General features: G+C 36.6%; 1 protein-coding gene across 2 annotated transcripts in view; it reads left to right on the plus strand.

Annotated features, from left to right (window-relative positions):
• PRKG1 (protein kinase cGMP-dependent 1) overlaps positions 1 to 20,374 on the plus strand; it is a 1,271,158-nt gene that overhangs the window by 790,076 nt on the left and 460,708 nt on the right. For both annotated transcript variants that reach the window (XM_056819190.1, XM_001374648.4), the window contains exon 4: positions 13,327 to 13,432. In XM_056819190.1, coding sequence (XP_056675168.1) covers positions 13,327 to 13,432 — 106 coding nt within the window. The remainder of the gene's footprint in view (positions 1 to 13,326; positions 13,433 to 20,374) is intronic.

The raw sequence follows: 20,374 nt of genomic DNA on the forward strand, positions 1-20,374 counted from the left end.
AAAATAGACAAAGTACTGGTCAATCTAATTAAAAAAGGAAAGAAGAAAACCAAATTGACAATATCCAAAATGAAAAGGGAGCCCTCACCTCTAATGAAGAGGAAATTAAGACAGTCATTAAAAACTATTATGCCCAACTATATGGCAGTAATATGGCAATCTAGGTGATATGGATGAATATTTACAAAAATATAAATTGCCTAGACTAACAGAGGAAAAAAGACTACCTAAACAACCCCATTTCAGAAAAAGAAATTGAACAAGCCATCAAAGAACTCCCTAAGAAAAAGCCCCCAAGTCCAGATGGATTCAGAAATGAATTCTATCCAACAATCAAAGAACAACTAATTCCAACCAATATTATACAAACTATTTGACAGAATAAGCAAAGAAGGAGTTCTATGAAATTCCTTTTATGACACAAATATGGTACTGATTCCAAAGTCAGGCAGTCCAAAAACAGAGAAAAAACTACAGATCATTCTCCTTAATGAATATAGATGCAAAAGTCTTAAATAAGATACTAGCAAAAAGACTCCAACAAATGCTCACGGATGTTATTCAATATGACCAGGTAGGATTTATATCAGGAATGCAAGGATGGATCAATATTAGAAAAACCATGCACATAATTGACCATATTAACAAGGAAACTGACAAAAATCATATGATTATCTCAATAGATGCAAAAAAAAAGCTTTTATCAAAATACAACACTCATTCCTATTAAAAACACTAGAAAGCATAGGAATAGAAGGATACTTTCCTAAAAAATAATAAATAGTATATATCTAAAACAATCAGCCAACATCATCTGCAATGGGGATAAACTAGATGCATTCCCAATAAGATCAGGAGTGAAACAAGGATGCCCATTGTTACCTCTATTATTTAACATTGTACTAGAAACACTAGCAGTAGCGATTAGAGAAGAAAAAGAAAATTGAAGGTATTAAAATTGGCAATGAAGAGACCAAGCTATCACTCTTTGTGGATGATATGATGGTTTACTTAAAGAATCCTAGAGAATCAACTAAAAAGGGAGTGGAAATAATCAATAACTTTAGCAAAGTTGCAGGATACAAAATAAAGCCACATAAGTCATCAGCAGTCTATATATTTCCACCACATCTCAGCAGCAAGAATTAGAAAGAGAAATTCCATTTAAAATCACCCTAGACAACATTAATTCATTGCTGGTGGAGTTTTGAATTGATCCAGCCATTCTGGAGGGCAATTTGGAATTATGCCCGAAGGGCACTAAAAGAAAAGACTGTCTGCCCTTTGATCCAGCCATAGCACTGCTGGGTTTGTACTCCAAAAAGTTAATAAGGAAAAATACATGTACAAAAATATTCATAGCTGCGCTTTGTGATGGCAAAAAATTAGAAAATGAGGGAATGTCCTTCAATTGGGGAATGGTTGAACAAAATGTGATATATGTTGGTGATGGAATACTATTGTGCCCAAAGGAATAATGAACTAGAGGGATTCCATGGGAACTGGAATGACCTCCAGGAATTGATGCAGATTGAAAGGAGCAGAACGAGGAGAACATTGTACACAGAGACTGATACACTGTGGTACAATTGAATGTAATGGATTTCTCTATTCGTGGCAATGCAGTGATCCTGAACAACTTGGAGGGATTTATGAGAAAGACACTATCCACATTCAGAGGAAAAACTGTGGGAGTAGAAACACAGAAGAAAAACAACTGCTGGATTACATGGGTCGAGGGGGATATGACTGGGGATGTAGACTCTAAATGAACATCCTAGTGCACATATTAACAACATGGAAATAGGTTTTTATCAAGGACACATGTAATACCCAGTGAAATTGCACATCAGGTACAGGACAGTTGGAGGGAGGGAAAGGAGGAAAGGAATATGATTCTTGTAACCAAGGAATAATGTTCTAAATTTACTAACTAAATAAATTAGTTAATTAAAAAAAGAAAAAAATAGTTGAGAAACTAAATAAATACGTCAAGGAAGTTATTGTTCAATGACCTCAGTTTTCTTATTTAAATAGAAAGTCAAGTGACCTCTCTTCATTCATTTTTCTACCACCATATCTCTGAACACACCTCTTATGAATTACAAAAACATTTGTAATCATTCTCCCTTCTACAAGACTCTCTCTTCTTATTCACTGTAAACACAATATATTGGCAAGCATTTATTAAATGTCTACTATTAAGTGTTTGGGAACTGTATGAGGTGCTGGAGATGGAAATACAAAAAGAAGTGACAATGTGACACACCCAAAGTACACATTTGGCAATGAAACTTGAGCTTCTCAACAAGCTTCAGCCATTATCCTTGAATGAACCAAATCATACTCTCATAGACAAAGGCCTGTACAGTCTTACAGTAACTACCTTTCCATTTTTCATGAGTTCCATTTACACCTTCTTCTCTTTTGCCAATTTGGCTCCTCTCTTGGTTCCATTATGCCATGTCCAACTTCTGTTATAGAGCCTGTAACAATCTCCTTTTCTACTTCTTCCTTTTAGAATTTCTGGGATCCTTCAAAGCTTTGCAGAAGCACTTTACCCTGGAAGAGAAGTCCTTCCAGAATCCCTGCCATAGCTAGTGTTTTCTTCCCTCTCAAAGTACCATTTATTGACAAAGTACCATATAATGTTGCAGAATAATATCACACTTTCTACGTCAGAACTATATAATTTTGGTCTTTTTTCCCCTGCACTATCCTCTGTGACAGTATCACTGCACATTGATATTTGTTACAGAGTTATGAATATAGTCTCTCCTTTCAAACTTTGGTCAGCTTACAGCGCCTTAAATGTTTGAAGACAGTTCTCTTCCCCTCCCTACCCCCCCCCCCGAGTCTCCTCTTTTCCAAGTTAAGCATTCTAGGAGTTCTTTTCATTATATCTCATGGTAGTTTCAAGTTCTTTAAATATCATCATCACTCTTTTGTCACCACTCCCAATCACCCATATCACTGTGCCAGTGTGACACAAAGAACTTATTCCCATACCATGTATGCCCAGAGTATAGCAATAATATTGTGCCACCCATGCTGGCCTCCGAACCACAACTCCCTGTGACTTAAATATGGTAACCTCATATCCTATGTATGAACAAATATTTATGTAACACCTATCATGTTCAAAACTTTTGAATTACAACACAGTCAGCATGTTCCCAGAGAATTAAATACATAATATATGCAAACTAAATAAAAATTTATAGAGAGATAAAAAGAGCAGGCCCACCCACCCCCCAAAAATACAACTAGAGCTGTGAGGAAGAACTCCATGGAGAAGATGGAAATAAACTATCTTTTAAAAGAAGCTTGAAATTTTAAGAGGTAGAGGCAATTGAGTGGGTACATTTTTGCTATAGAGGAACAAGTGTTTATGCAAGGATAGAAAAGCAGAAATGACTTATTTTGTACAATCAATACCTACTGGGCCAGTTTCACCAAAACAGAGAGGGTAGGAGTGGCAATATTATGAAATCAGGCTAGAGGAGGGGGTAGGAGTTCTACTGTGAAAGGCTTACAAAAACAAGCTAAATGTTTTGTATGTTGTATTAGAAGAAACTGTCATTGAAGGTTTCTGAGGAGGATGGGATGGTTACACTTGAGCTTTTCAGTGATCTCAGTTTGAGGTCTCTCTGATAAATATATCAGAAAGGGAAAAATCTGCACACAGGAAGAACAATTAGAATGTAAGAAGTGATGAGAACTGCCATAAGCACAGTTAAAGGTTGCTTACTAGTCAGCATCTTTTCTCTGCATTATAAGCAGATATAATGAGGAAATCTGTCAAATCTCTTGCTGAAATGAAGACACATTAAGCTTATAATGTTTTCTTGAATATAGGCTACTAAAGTTATTAGAGTAAATTAGTTTCATTTTACACAATCGTGTCTTTAGTGAACTCATGCTATATATTTGTTACTATTTCTCTTTGTAAATATTCACAAATCATCTGTTTAATTATGCATTCTGGGCATTTATCAGTCCTTTAAGACTAATCATACATAGTTGGAAGGGAGGGTCCATCTTTTCCCCCTTTTTAAAAATTGGGACTTTTGTCCATCTCCCAGTTTTCTACTACTTTTCCTATTTCTATGATTTTCTTAGGGCTATCACCCATGTTCTTTTCAAACACAGATGGAGATTCTTATAATATGCTGAGATTTTGTTTGTTGGGCATGGGACCTTGAACTTATTTAAGGGACCTATTTATTTTTCTACTATCTCATTCATCCATCAATAAATATAACCTGAGCACTGTGCTGAGCTCTACTTTATCACATTTCAAACACTATTAACATTTTTGTATTAAACTAATGAACATTTATTAACTAACTACTCTCTTTTAGGCACTGCTGAGAATTCTGGGAAATATATGAAGTATCTTTCTTCATAGTGCTAAATAATGATGATGATAAAAGACAAAATGTGACATATACATGTGTAGAGACAAAGTGCTTTGGGACATTCAAGAGTTTATTGATCATTTATTGTTGGGGTTATCAGGGAATATTTTTTGGAGAAGGAGAAATCTAAATGAAGATTGGATAAAAGGAGAAGATTTCAACAGATAGATATGAAAGGGATTATAATCCTTATGGTGGGAGAAACATCCTAACCCCTGCCTCCAGGCAAGTTAGTCTAGTTTTTTCCCTTTTGGTATGAGGAATCATATTTTATGATGACATGCCAGAGACACCTCAAATGATAAGCTTCCGACATTTGGTTCTAGCCTTATCAGCTGTTACACCACAAAGAAATAAACCAAAGAGTTCTTCTTTTTATACTATAACCTTGAGGAATAGAAGAGAATAAACATTTATAGAATACAGATTCTCTACAGTATTAACTCATTCGTTCCTCCCAACATTGTGAAGTAGTTGTTTTCATGCCCATTTTATAGTTGATGGAACTAAAGCAAACAGAGGTTAAATGACTTGCCCAAGGTCAGTCAGTTACATAACTAAGAAAGCATATGAAGCTGGATTCAAACTTTAAAAAAAAGTTAAGTGCAACATCCTAGGACTTGGATGGCTCAGGCAACTAAAAGATTAGGACTTTGCTATCATTGGCTAGTCAGCTGAGTATAGCAGTCATGAGAAACTCCATGTGGCTTCTTAGATAGTTGTATGATGAAAAATTATGGGTGACTCAAGAAAGGGAGTCACTCAGCCTAATCAGCTTGAGTTGTCTCAGAGGTTATCCTTATTGAATATCCTCCCAATATGGCTATGTAAATCTCATTTGGTTAACTGTATATTTAACTATGAATGTCATATTTTGTCTCAGTTATAAATTTAAACTCACAGTAGATGGGCCTGATATTAATCCATTGAAAAATAGTACATACTAAAGGGGTAGTGGGAGAGATGGCTGGAAATGTAGATTAGGAAAAGTTTTAAATATCATTCATTGATTTATAGAGTTGAGGAGTTTATGCTTTCTAAAGAAGATAATGGAAGAAAATGATCAGGTTTAGTCTGGGAAATGAACAGATCAAAACAAGTCATAGGCAAATGAGTTCAGTGGTAGAATTTGTTGAAGATGATAGTGTTGTGTGTTAGAAATTTGGATACCCAGAGAAACCTAGGGGTTCATCTCATCTCTGAATCTTGACTGGGCAGCCAAAGGCAAGTCATTCAGCCTCTTGAGTCTCAGTTTCTTAATCAGTAAAATTAAATGTGTTAAGATCCCAGAATACAAATTGTCTCCCAAGACTAGAATTGTTTCCTTTATTTCTGTTTTTGGGGAGTTCAGCCTTCCTTCAATACATCACTCAACTCCAACATTGAAGGGATATTTCCAGATCTTTACCACATTGTTGAGCTCCTCCCACCCCAATCACTTTGTATATTCCTGACCATACACTCCCACTTAACTGTAAGCTCCTTGAAGACAAGGGCCAATTGATTTTGATCTTTGTGTTTCTAGTATCTGGAACCCAGTAGGCATTTATAAATTTGTAATGAAATTGAGTCTAAGTTGCTTCATCTGTAAAATGGGGATAATAATGGTAGTAGTACCTACCCCACTAGATAGCTGCAGAAATTATTCTCTCAAAAAAGGCTACAAAACTCCTGTTTTTCCTTTGAATTCATTTTTCCCAAAGTACTTTTTTTTTTGCTCTGACAATTTTTACAGACATTGACTTGTGACCTATTAAGTTTCCCATGTTGGCCGGCTTTATAGTAAACACTTAATGAAGCCGATCTCAGTGCATTCCTGCCTGTACCTTCCTGCATGGCTTTTATCCTGAAAAATTTTCACTAGAAATAGGCTATAACCTATAATGGCAACATAATAACTGCTAGACAATTTGTAATTTTTTGAGCTATGTATTATATTCAATAAGCCTTGTAGGATAGGAATCGTACAAAGACAGACTTAAGAAATGCTTGATAGATTGACTGACTGGAACTGAATGGAATTTGGGCTAAGTGGCAAGGTTGGGCGGGCTGTGGGCTTATTTTCTTTAAAGTATTGACAGGAATTGTCTTGATCTTGACCATTTCTGTGGGGCATGAGGGAATTCAGAGAAACAGTAAGATATTATCCTTAATATTCTTTTTTGTTGGATTTTTTTGAAGGCAAGTCAAAGAAAAGAGGAAAAGAGAAAAGGAATAAAGCCTTTACCTAGTTCTTACTGTGTAGTAGGCATCATGCTAGATTCTTTCCAAATATTAACTCATTTGGTCCTCACAGTAACCCTTGGAGGCAGGTGTGGTTATTATCTTCATTTTTACATATGAGAAAATGGAGACAAATAGAGACTAATCGAATTTTCCAGGGTCACATTGCTAGTAACTGTCTTCATCTAGATTTGAACTCAGGACTCCCTGAATCCAGGCCCAGTGCTTTGTTCTCTGTGCTACCAACTACTTCTAGGGGTAAGTAGACCTGTGATTTTATAGGTAAAAGGGATTCCCAGTGAAGAACCTCCTCCTCTCCATGCAGATTATCAAGCTTCAAGAGTTCCCCAGCCTCTAGAGCATTGAGAATTTCAATGTCTTTCCAGAGCTCAAACAGCTTAAATATGTGTCAGGGGGCACACTGGTGCCTACTTCTTCCTGAATCAGAGACTAGCTCAACATGCACTGAATGCGACACTGCCTTGCTATTTAGTGAAAACCGGCATCCATTTTCTTTTCCTTGGCTCTTACATACCAAATCCTTCAAGTATTTCAGCATCCTAACAACACAAATATTGGTTGGGCTCATAATAGAGACTAGACTTTTCTACTGGGTACATTTTACCACCCCATCTCCGTGGGATAATATGTATCTTTCAATAGATAATTCTTTATGCTAGAAAGGTTAAAATGCATCCAGCATGCTATTAGGAGGAACATCTGTACGGCAGTAAAACTCCTAGTCTCCAGATGCACTGTCACTGGCAAATGGCCTCTCCTAATTACTAATCATTTGTCCTAAAACATGCTTAAATAAGGGTAGAGAGTGTATCAGAGTATGACGCACAATATGGGAAGGGCATTATGGACTGGCTGACCTCTCAAGGTCTCTTCCATTCCTCTGAGCCCTATATTTAGTATGTGAATGATCTATGAGCATCCAGAATTATAGAATTAAAGAAGCTCAAATTCTTGAGCTCTAAGCCATACATCACTGAAGAGCAGTGGATGAAATGCTAGACTGGGAGTCAAGTATCTGGATTCAAATCCAGCTGCAGATACTCATCAGCTCTATGATCTTAGAGAAACCTCTCATAACCTTTCTGAATCTCTATTTCTTCTTTGATAATACAAAGGTAATAATAGTACCTCACAAGGCTTTTATGAGATCATATAAACAGTACAAATCAGATGTCTGTACATTAGAGTGCTTGCTTTGTGAACTATAACTTGCAAAGTAAAAGCTAGCCATTTTGAGCATCCTTGAAAGTAGTCCCTGAATCTTTGCTTGGAGATCCTCAGTAAAGAGGAATCCACTATCTTTTTGGAGATTCATGTCCACTTTGAAAATGTTCATTGTTGATAAGTTTGTTTTCTCCTTACATAAGGCTAAAATGTCCCTTCCTCAAGCAAGCAAGGCTACACAGAAGAATCTAGGATGCTCTGAGCAATGATGGAGGTCAGCATATGGCTGAAAATCTGGAAAATCAATTATTTCCTCCTCTTTGCCTGAGTTAACTCCATCTGTGCCTCTTGTTTAGAGAGAAGATTAAAAGAATTTATGCTCTGCCCTCTACCTTCTCCAAATATCTGGTTTGGCTAAAATAATAAAACCAGTGGAATTCTACAAGAGATAGTTAAGATTCAATGAGGGGCTATTACTGATTGGTCTGAGAAGGTGAAGACCAATGACAACAAAGTCAAAGAAAGACTTCCTGAATGGAAATAATTCTAATTTTATCCCAGAGGAGAAACAGTGACCACCAGACTTTACCCCATAGAAAAGTCTAGAAGTAAAATGGAAAATGTAATAGGTGAAGAACTGGCCCAGAGGAAATACCTGATATATTGGTTAGGTTGGATTGTGAACTTCCAGAGAGCAAGGGTTGGTCTTTTGTTGATTTACTTTCCTTTTCTTTGAATACCAAATACAATGATCAAGACACAGTAGGCACATAAAGATTGTTGGTTTTCTGGATCCATAGATAGAAGAATGGGGAGAGAATTGTCAAAATTTTTTCTCACTATAAAATCAACTGAAATGTTTTTCACTGAATCACACAGTGAGTACCAGTGATCTGGGAATGGCACTTTGTCACATTTCTAGCCCCTTAAGTTAATGGACATGAATTCATTTTAGAATATTGTCAGGATATCTTTAGGGTGGGAAATGAAGGTTAACTGTTCTTTATAATTCATCTTATTTTTTGGTAACCTAAACATGACACTGTAAAGTACAGAAAGAGTTTGTGGATTTATTTATTTTTAGATGAATCCATAAAATGTGTTCTGATTTAGTAATCTCAACAAATATAGTCTATTTTGGTCACTGTTTTAAAGGTCCTGAGAAATCATCACTCCAACATAAAGGTCCCCAGGGAGGCTCCCTGGCCAGCAGCTTGACAATTTCTCTGAGTTTTCATCATGGCCTCTTCAACATTTCCACAAATATCTGGACACTCCCTTGCATCTTCTGACAAAAGAAGAAAATCTATTTTTCTCTAAAACAGATGCCTGAACTCACAAATGGTTGAATAAGTCCAGTTATACATAAGCAGTCATATATGTATAGACAGAAAAGGAAATCAAGTTAATGAGCATTATTAAGCATGCCAGGCATTCTGTTTAACATGGGAAATGCAAATATAAGCAGAAATCCCATCTCTGTCCTCAATGAATTTATTCATTAATGGAGTAAGTTGATAAACACAAACTGAAAATGAGTGATATTTTATGTTATATCCTCTATGTGTATCCATATATGCATGTATAGAAAACATATATTTATACATAAACATATATAGTCTATTTATATATACATATACACACTGATATGCAAATGCATTTTTAGCTGTTATGGTCTTCAGAGGGCAAAAAAGGAGCAGGAGTCTTAATTCAAAGACTTTAAAAATGAAAAGGTAGAAACTGAATGGTTAATTATAATACTTAAACATATTCAAAGAGACCTTTGATTTTATCAGTGTGAGGGTTATTTCAGTGATATAGATCAGCCCCATCCAGCACAATTTCTTTTCTTAAATAATTTCACTAGAAATAGGTTATGGGATATAATTGCAATAGAATAACTAATAGAAAGTTCCCCATTTTTAGAGCTATGTATTATATTCAATAACTTTTGTTGGATAAGAGTCAAGACAAAAGTCACTGAATGTAATACATAGGTTTAAGAAATCAGGAATTCTGATTAGCTACTATATTACTAGTCTGTTTCTGTTTAACTTAATCAAGAATATGATTTTAAAATTTTAGTTTTGAATGTGAATTCCCCTCTCATATCTCCCATTGATCTGGAAAGGAGCCAGGATCTTGAAGGCCATGGTTCCACAGCACCAACTCAGAGAGTTCCTTTCAAGTATCTAATACCCAGTTCTTTAAAGTATGTAGTATATTCTGAGATTTCACTTAGAACTATTTAGGATTTTCATGATAATAACTAAATTATTGATACTCTAAATGGTAATAGTTTCTTTTCCAAAAGGGATCAAAGCACCTTTAACATATTTTTTTTTGTAATTATGGTAAGTAGATGTGCTCATTTGCCATTCCTAAGCAAATACTACAAATAATTGGTTTATGTCATCATTAAGGACTCAGTGACTACCCATTATTTCATACAGAATATGATCTAGCAGCATATGCTCCTGGCTGGATCCCTTGGCCTCACTAGTCTTCTGTAAGCATTCGACATTACATGGGCAGAACATAATATAGCCCTACACTTAATGGATTAAAGTTCTATTGCTTTGAAAATATTCACTGCTTTATACTTTCAAGTCATGTGAAATAGCTTTTCCAGATCTCATTGTCCTTTTATTCCAAGCTAATACATTTTACTCTTGTTATATTCCACATATCACTGCCCACTTGATATTTCTGGAAGGTGGAGCCAGAGAAGGCAGATGAATTTGCTCAGTGGGAAGCTTAAGGCCAGAATCCAGGTCTGAGCTCTTCATCTTCTTCCTCCTCTTCTTCCTTCAGCTTTCCTTCGGTCAGATCTTATCTATGCTATAAATGGGATCTTGCCAAATTTCTAGGCTTGGAGTCTTCCTAAGGGCTAGGTTTTCTAGATATGGAAAAGTCCTGATTTCACATATTCTCACAAATGAAAAAATGCAATATGATCTGAGTCTGAGAAAATGACACAGATTTTTAGGTACATAATTTGGTGAAAAGGAAATGGACTGCCAAAGAAAGCAATGATTGTCCAACTTAAATGTTAAGCCACAGTAATGTTTTGTTTTTAATTTCCGGGATTTTGTTTTGGAAGTAGACAGTTCTAGCACCACTCTCCCATCTCTTTGAGATAAACCAGCTATTTGCCATCATTTGAAATGTTTTCTTCTTTCCACTTAGGGAAATAATAGCTTTCTTGTTCACAGCCCTATAGAACTATCACTTGACAGAGGGACAAGGTGAATATTAGTTATGCATGACTATCCCATAGTGACAAGTCATGGCCACTTTTGCCAAACACAAGTCAAAGTTTGGGCATCTTGCCCAAGGTCATCAGGGCACTTACACGACCATTAAGCTGGAGTCATTATCTGCCAATATCTATCTGTCCAGTGAAGATGAGGCATATTTTGAGTCATTTCAGTGACATATTGAAAGGGTAACTAATGATATTGTAGAACCAGAGGCATTCTTGACGGGGAAGCATTGGAGCATGATATGAATTATGATGGTAGCCGAGTTCTATCTCACCATCTTAATGTGGTGGGTCAGTAAACCTGACTTAAGGATTTTGGCAAGTGATCCTCATGTCTACTCATTGAAAGAATCAGCAAACATTAAGTGTCTACTATGTGTAAATCATATGGAGAAGGAGTCAGACATATTGGCTAAGGTTCCAGCCTTAACCATTATTTCCAATATATTACATTATTTTCAATATATATGGAAGAGAGTGGCTCAGTTTATAATTCTGATACAGACTAATGCTATGGTCCAGTGTGATTTATAATCAGGATCCAACATCTGAACCTTCTTGTTAAAGATGAAGTGCTGATCTTCATTAAAAGACAGCATTTCCCCCAATAGGAGTTCCCTTAACTTAGAGAATCATGGCTTTGGACTAAAATAAAAAGCATATTTCTAGGCACTTTGCTGGGATTGGGGGTAGTACATATCTAAATAAATAGTGCAGGCCATAGTCACTTTACCTTGTCATAGTTAGCCTTGGTTTCCTCATGTGGAAAATGAGAGTTATAGACTTAATGGCTTCCTGTGTCCCTTTCAATTTTATCTCGAATTCTGTGACCCTAAGTTCAAAGGTGACCTCAATATTGAATATTGAATAAAGAAGCATCACAAGAATTGTCTTAGGGAAGACAAAGCGATGTTACCACCATGTTCTGAAGGTTTGTAGTGCAGTTTATTATTATTGAATATCTTTAAGCTGCCCTAAGATTTTTCAGAAAACCCTGTATGGATTAAGTTAATAAACCATTCCCAAATGGCATCTGATTGGGGCAATGGAAACAGAATCGTTGTTATTGTGCAGTCATTTCAGTTGTGTCCAACTCTTTGTAACCCAATTTTGTATTTTCTTGGCAAACATGCTGGAGTGTTTGCCATTTCTTTCTCCATCTCATTTTTCAGATGAGGAGATTGAGGCAAACAGGGTTAAGTGACTTACCCAACGTCACAGACAGCTAGTAAGTGTCTGAGGCTGGATTTGAACTCATCAAGATGAATCTTACTGATACCGAGTCCAGTGTTCTATCTGCTGAGCCAAATCAGACTACCTGCTCTGATGAGTAACTAGCTAGGTTGCTTTAGCTAAGTTACTGATCTCTTACCCTCAGTTTTATCATATACAAACTACAGATGATGATAAAAGACTCGTAAAAAAAATTATTGCCATCAAAAGACCATGACCTGGCCATCTGGAGGAGAGCAAGGGATTCCTTGTGGATTGCTCACATATTCTGCTGGCATCCATTAGCTAGCAAGAGAACCATCCCTTATGAGTACCCTCAGGCCTACTGTCACAAATTTATGAAAAGACAAGTACAAGAGTCACCCAGTATGGGGAGGCAAGAACATATAGCTATTGGCATCTTTGGAAGAAATGCCCATGTTGTTCTCTGGTGTATCTGAGTGTCGCATGTAAATGACATAAGAAAGTAACTTTGGATACAGACCAAAAATCATAAAAAATTAGCTTTCTAAAGGAAATGTTGTTTAACCATTATTTTCATTATATGAATATTGAGTTATTCCCATACCTACAAACCGAGAGTCCCGGACTCTTCCAATGGAAATTCTTTCATGCCGAATGATTCAATAACCTTTGCTAAAATTACTATGAGATATTCCTTGGAAACCTTGGGTCCTCCCTCTGTGGTTCCTTTCAGATTATTAGTCTTTGGAAATATCCCACATGGCCAGTGAGCCCCAGTCTCATAGGAGCTTCATCACTATAGATCTCTGCCTGGAGTCGATAATATTGTCAATAGATTCAATTGAAAACACTTTCTCACTTATATTACATGGATTTGGGGAATGAGTAGAACATTATGATGTATACCTCAAAATGAGGGGGGAAACCCAATCCCATGCATACCTTCTTTTAATTAATTTTAGATGTCTGAGAACATTTATTGAGAAAATTTGCTAATTCAGTCTTCCCTCTTTTGTTCTTTTTGTTTTTCTCCAGCTCTTGTAAATGTGAAACTCTGGGCCATCGATCGACAATGTTTTCAGACAATAATGATGAGGACAGGTCTCATCAAGCACACAGAGTATATGGAGTTCTTGAAAAGGTAGGATGTTGCCTTTATTCCCTTTAGGATTGTGTGTCTTCTCAGCTTTCTTGCATCTCAGCTATAGCATCATGTCTTTCTTCAGTTGGTAACAAATCAATCAGAAGAATAAGAGGGAACCATGCTGCCTGGTCCTTCATGCTGCTGGGACTAATTTGGATGAAGGAAAGGGGGAATCTCCAATAGGAAACTACTTCATTAGAGAGGCAACATGGTATAATGAATAGAAGGGTCAACTTGGAACCAAGAAAAACTATATAAATCCCACATCAAACATCTACTCTCTGTTTGATCATAAGCAAGCCATTTAATTTCTTTGGGTCTCAGTGCCCTCTTCTGTAAAATAAAGAGTTATACTAATAGATTTCAAGGTCCTTTCCAATTTTAAGGAAAGGGGACTTGTGACTTACTGTTCAGCTATAGCCAAGTCTTCATGACCCCATATGGAGGTTCTTTGGCAAAGATACCAGAATGGTTTACCATTTTCTTCTCCAACTCATTTTACAGATAGGGAAACTTGGGCAAATAAGGTTAAGGGAATTGCCCAGGGTCACACAGCTAATACATTTTGAGGGCCTCTTTGAACACAGATCTTCCTGATGTCGGGCCCAGGACTCCATCCACTGAGCAAGCTAGCTGAATCCAAAGAAAAGGGAAGAAAGGAACACATATTTACTTAGCACCTACTGCATGCCAGGCACTTTGCTAAGTAAGAACTTAGCAAATATTATCTCACCTGATACTCACAACAGTTCTGGGAGGTAGATAGAATTATTATCCTATCAACTGTGATGCTGTGATGATTTTCATAGAAAAAAACAGGGAGACACTTAAAAGGTCTTTCATGAGGAAAACACATTTCTAAGAAACAAATGACTGTTGGCTAGATGCAGAATAGATCACATTCTTGTTTTTTCTCCCAACAACCTATTGATAAAGATATATCTGGTATGTGTGATGAGTCACCCATGACAAAGCTTCTTGCTGAATGAGGCGGAAAAGTAACAGCCAGATATGTAATATAAAAGAGACACACCAAGATTCTGATTATCCCTTAATCCTGAAGTTAATCTCTTCAGTTAGATGTAGATCCTTTGACCTATCAGAAATAGCTCCAATTTTTGGAGATAGTTTAGTTGAGTATGGTAGTGAAGCCTGAAGTAGCTGGGTGTTGCCCTCTTTTGGAAGATGAAATGCATCATTTCCTACAATAGTCATCATTCATTCATTCAGACAAACAGCATTTCTAGAAGGCAGAATGGAATAGGAAGAGGAGACCTACCTCAGAGTCAGAGGACCTGGCTTCCAATCCCACCATTGATACCCATTCCCTTCATGATCATGAATAAATGGCTACTTCTCTGATAGCAGCTTGAGGCGAGCATCCTATAAATGTCTACTAGGTGCTAGGCACAAGCATACAAGAGAAAATAAGTACAGCATCAGAAACTCAGAATTGTAGAGCTGCCTCAGAGGCCTTCTTTTCATTTTCAGGAGAAAAAGCTGAGGCCCATAGAGATTAAATAACATTTCCCAGGTCAAACAGGAGACAAATCAGTGTAGGATCTGAATCCCAGACCTATTGTTATAGCACCAATTAAGGGTATACTAGATCATACTGTCTTCACAAAGAAATCAGTACAAGGGATGTGCTTCATTCATTCTAAAGGGAGCCAGTAACTTTATAACTGAGAGAACCTTTGCCCATAATAGTTTATCATTTGCCAAATAAACCATATTTCCTTTGCAAGCTAAACTTTGGTTCAAAGAATGTTAAGGGGGGGGGGAGAGAGAGAGAGAGAGAGAGAGAGAGAGAGAGAGAGAGAGAGAGAGAGAGAGAGAGAGAGAGAGAGAGAGAGAGAGAGAGAGAGAGAAAGAGAGAGAGAGAGTTAATCTATTTATAGGAGCCACAGTAATCTTTACTTGGAAGACTCATGTTAAAACAAACCTGATCAGATAACTTGTTGATTAACTTCTACTTTATCACTGAAAATATATGATTTTTTCAAAAATTTGCTAAAAGATGCTCTGGTTGCTTTTGGCTCTCCCTACCCTTTGCCTAGCTGTATCAGGGCATCCAAATATTCAGTGTTAATATTTCATATCAGAGCATTTCATGTAGCTAATTTATTTTGTCTCTGATTCATCTTTTATAAATTGCCCAATCTCCATATACAGTTGCTGCTATTAAGAGAAAAGTGGTCTGATATTTAATTGGATAGCTAACAATAGCATCCTATAGGACCTGCACTGAGGCAGAAATAAGTGGGGCCAGAGCCAAGGCCTTTCAGTGACACTACATGGAACTTGAAGCATTCCAACCAACATGGGATGCAGAAGTCTGGCTAGCCAGTGCTTTCATTGTAGGAGTCCACAGTCTCATGCCTGATATTGCACCTGAAATGACAGCCCTTCTCTTAGGCATACAAGTCTAATCTAAAGTGGTGAAAGGCCCATTGGGACCAGTCCTGGGATTGCTTAGGTTCCCTTGAGAGCCCAATGGGATATTAACCTATAGAACTTGATTATTATCATTCATCTCCAAAAAACATCTCTTACTTAAGGTACAAATATATCTCCAGTGGGTTACTTATTCATTGAAATCCATTTATTTCAATTCAATATAAAGTACTTCATGTTTCAGGAAACCTGATATAGTGTATAAACAGACATTCTGAAAGTTAAGAAGATCTGAGTCCATTGTGTCTCATCTCTGGCCAGTATGAGCTGTATCAGCCTAGAAAAGTCACTTAACTCTTCAATGCTGCAAACCTTTCTCTAAGATTATTGCTTGCAGAAAAGTTCTGGATTTGTGTGGATAGAGGGTGTTTCTCACACTAACAATAATCAAAGTTCAAGGGCAAAGAAAAAATTGAGAGTGCTGGATGCTATACTCTAGATTAGAAACTTGAAGGCAAAAGCAAAAAGAATTTTCCCCACTCAGAACTTAATGGAAATGATATGATTGGATGGATTCCAGTAGGTCCAAAAAGGAAATCTTCAGTAGGAACTATATGCAGAGAACATGTTCTAAACTTTCTAAGCATCTTATTCTCCCTGATGTTCAGGTTACTTTAAGTTTTGTATTATTTTGAGAGGTGACTAGGTTAGAGATAGTCACCCGTCCTTTCTGAGGTTTAAAAAGGCAAATAATAGACCTTTTATGTAAATGAACCAATATTCAAGTTTCATTGAACCTTCCCACCAATCCTGGTTGGCAGATGGTCATGTTATTATGTTCATTTCACAGGGAAGAACACTTAATCCTGGAGAGGTTAGATTATTTGCCTAAGATCTCATGGCTAATGGATGCCTGAGCCAACACTTTTTTTAACTCTTACCTTCTGTCTTAGACCCAATACTATGTATTGGTTCCAAGGCAGAAGAGTGGTCAGGTCTAGGCAATGGGGGGTAAGTGACTTGGCCTGGGTCACCCATCTAGGAAGTATGTGAGGCCAACTTTGAACCCAGGACCTCCCATCTCTAAGTCTGTCTGTCAATCCACTGAGTTACCCAGCTGCCCTACCCCAACATTCTTTTTAAAGAAAACCCTTACCTTCCATCTTAGACTCAATACAGTGTATTAGTTTCAAGGCAGAAGAGTGGTAAGGACTAGGTGATGGGGGTTAAGTGACTTTTCCAGGATCCCACAGCTAAGAAAGTATCTGAAACCAGATTTGAATGTAGGACCTTCCTACTGACCTGACTATATCCATGAACCACTTCACCACCTCAAGAAGCAGAGCCAAGACTTTTAACTAGAAATGTTTCATTATACAATGTTCTGCCTCCTTTGGTGGGACCCCTTCCCCTTGTTGTTTCAGTTTCCTTTTCTGTAAAATGTGGTTGTACCTTAGTGTCATTCAAGGATGTTCTGGGTGCAAGAAGCTATAACCTGAAAAGGGAGCAATGGTTGTCATAATGGACCCAGAAAACCGAAGTCAATGAAAAATAAGACTTAATTTGCATGTTTTGATTTAGCTGCATCCCTGATACTCAGGTCCCCATATATGCTAGGAGATATGTTTCTCCCAGGTTTATCAGGCAAATTTTCGACTGAATTTTCCCACTCTACAGTCACTTCTACCCCTCCATTCTCTGACATACATTTAACTCCAATGAATATTAAGGACACATCTTAAATCTCTTAAAAATCAATTGCAGCAAATGATCTTACAAGGCAGGCGTAAATACAGCCAGAAGGTGATGGACAGAAACAGACGTTAACATAATCCTTCTTACACAGGCAACTGTCTGAATATATTTATTATTTTACTCATTTTAATGGTTATTTTTTCTTTTCCTTTTTGCATGGCCAAGTCATATACACACATAATGTGAAGTGTAATACTTGACTGGCCTAGGACTATATTAGTGAAATGATAAAATCCTAGAAATCAACATCTCATTTTATTGGATGGTTGCACTATTCCATTTGAATATGAAAATAGGAAGAACCATGTTAATTATTTGATGTCAGATTTTCTATATATTTCCTCATTCTTTATTACCAATGATATGATGCAATCATGATAAAGCATTTTTCTTCTGCTTTATTAAAGTTATATTTTTGGTTTTAATTTCTGTTTGTGTATAATAGTTGAATAGTAGGGAAATTGTCAAGCATTGGTGACCTAGTGGGCCAACCTATGGTCTACCTAGACTTACATTTTCCTTTTTCTTTCTTATGAAAGATTCCTTTTTATATTTTATTTTAAAAATCAGTACAGTGATATACTCTTTCCCTCTCATCTTATCATTGGAAAAGAAAACAGCATTACAAATATGTATAGCCAAGAAAAGCTAATTCATATAGGCTTTGCTAGAAAAATATATGTGTGTATGTGTATATACACACAGACATACAGGCATTTTATATATGTATATATATATAACATATAATTACATATTGTAACCGTGAAAATGTGGGTTTCAAGACTGTGAATTAACAAAACTGCAAGGTTTCGGCCAAACTATAAAGATAATTTTTAATGTCTTGATTTATATTAAAAATAAGTGATCACCATGGGAAAATTCCCAAATATGAAAATATCCAAGTCAGCTGGGTTTTATGGGGATTTTAATTAATATAAATGAAGGAATTAAGGGAATAGCTTAATCAAATCTTCTGAAGTAGAGTCTGAGCAGTTTTAAGATTCACAATATTATATGTTTTAAGATTTGGTTCTCCCAAGTTTTTCAGTCAAAATTTTACCTGCATTTTCAAGTAAATAATAGACATGTAGGTATATAATAAATATCATATCATATGACACAAATAGTACAATTAATATAATAGAAATATAAATTAAATGTCTACATATATCTCTTTCTGGATCTTGAGTCCATCACCTCTCTGCCTGGAAATGGTTAGTTTCCTTTATCATCAATACACTGGAATTATAGCTGGTTATTGTGTTTGTCTTAAGTCCTTTAAAGTTGTTTGTCATTATAATATTGCTGTTATGCAAATTCTGCTCCTTGTTCTTTATTCTGTATCAGCTCATAGATGACTTCCTAGGTTTATCTGAAACGATCTCTTTTATCATTTTAAAAACAAACTCATAGTATTCCATTGCATTCCTAATTCCCAATTTGTTCAGCTATTCTCAAGGTGATGGATCATCCCCTGTCTTTAGTTTCCTGTTCTTTGCCACCATGAAAAAGAACTTACTCTGAATTTTATCTCTCTCTTACTAGCATGTAAGAGCAGTTCATGGAACACAAAGCTAGGAGTGATAGCCATCACGTGTGAGGGGAGAATAGGATTCAACAAAGCCTTGAGAAACTGAAACACGAGCATGAATCAAATAGGAATAAATGCAATTGAAAGAATTTGCATGCTTACACTTCAATGTAAACTAGAAATGTGATCCTGTGTAGCTTTTCACATCCAAGATGGGGGAGGCATAAGGTTATAAAGTGTTCTTTTTTACTTGTCTGTTTTGGGGGGAAGGTGTGAGGGGGTGATGTGGGATTGTAGTTGACTGCAAGCTCAAGCTTAATAATTGTCAACATTTTTATATGGCTTTCAAAAATAGATAATGCAAAAAGAGGCTGCATTAAGATAGAGATAGTACTCAGGATTGGGGCTGTAGGATTCAACAATTACATATAACCATTAAAAAAGGAATAAAATAAGTGACCACATTGAGGGGAATAGCATCTTGTACTGGAGCAGTAAGGTTCCATTGTATTCTACCTTTGAACACATCTAGAGTATTGGGTTCTATCCAGGGTGCTAAATTTTCAGAAAGACATTACTGAATCATAGGTCATCACAGAAAGGACAACCAGATTAGCAAAATGCCTCAGGACAATGGATCAAGGAAAGAATGAAGGGTGTTTAGATGATGTTGGTAAGGAGAGGGTGGAATGGTCCAACAGCCTGCTACCTTTCCTTAACTATGTGAAAGGCTTTTGTGAAGAAGAGAAGAGCTTTTAGATTTATTTTGCTTAGCCCCATGGAGCAGAGTTAGGGGCATTCTGTAGGTTGCTCAACATTGTGACTTGAGGGAAGGGAAACTTCCTAACCATTAGAGGTGCCTAGGCTATTGCTAGGAGTACTGGGTTCCCCTGTCTTAGACATCATCAAAAAAAGACTTACTATTTCCTTGCTGGGGATATGACAGAGGGCCTTTCATTTTAGGCATGATCATAGTATATTCACTCTGAAGCCTTTCTAACTCTAGGATTCTATGAGAAAAAAGCTGATTAGCAAAAGTTAGAAGTTACTACACTGAGTTTCCATAGATGATGGTTGGAAACATTATGGTCATGTAAAGTTGTATTTAACCCATCATGTGCAATTCATACCAATAATAATTATAGTAAGACACTCTTTTACTGTACTTACAATTTTGCAAGATGCTTTGTAAACATTGTCTTATCTCATAACAAGCCTGAAAAGCAGGTATTATTAGTGTTCCTATTTTATAGATT

Source organism: Monodelphis domestica, chromosome 1 (genome assembly GCF_027887165.1).
Source record: "Monodelphis domestica isolate mMonDom1 chromosome 1, mMonDom1.pri, whole genome shotgun sequence".
NCBI classification, from domain to species: Eukaryota; Metazoa; Chordata; class Mammalia; order Didelphimorphia; family Didelphidae; genus Monodelphis; species Monodelphis domestica.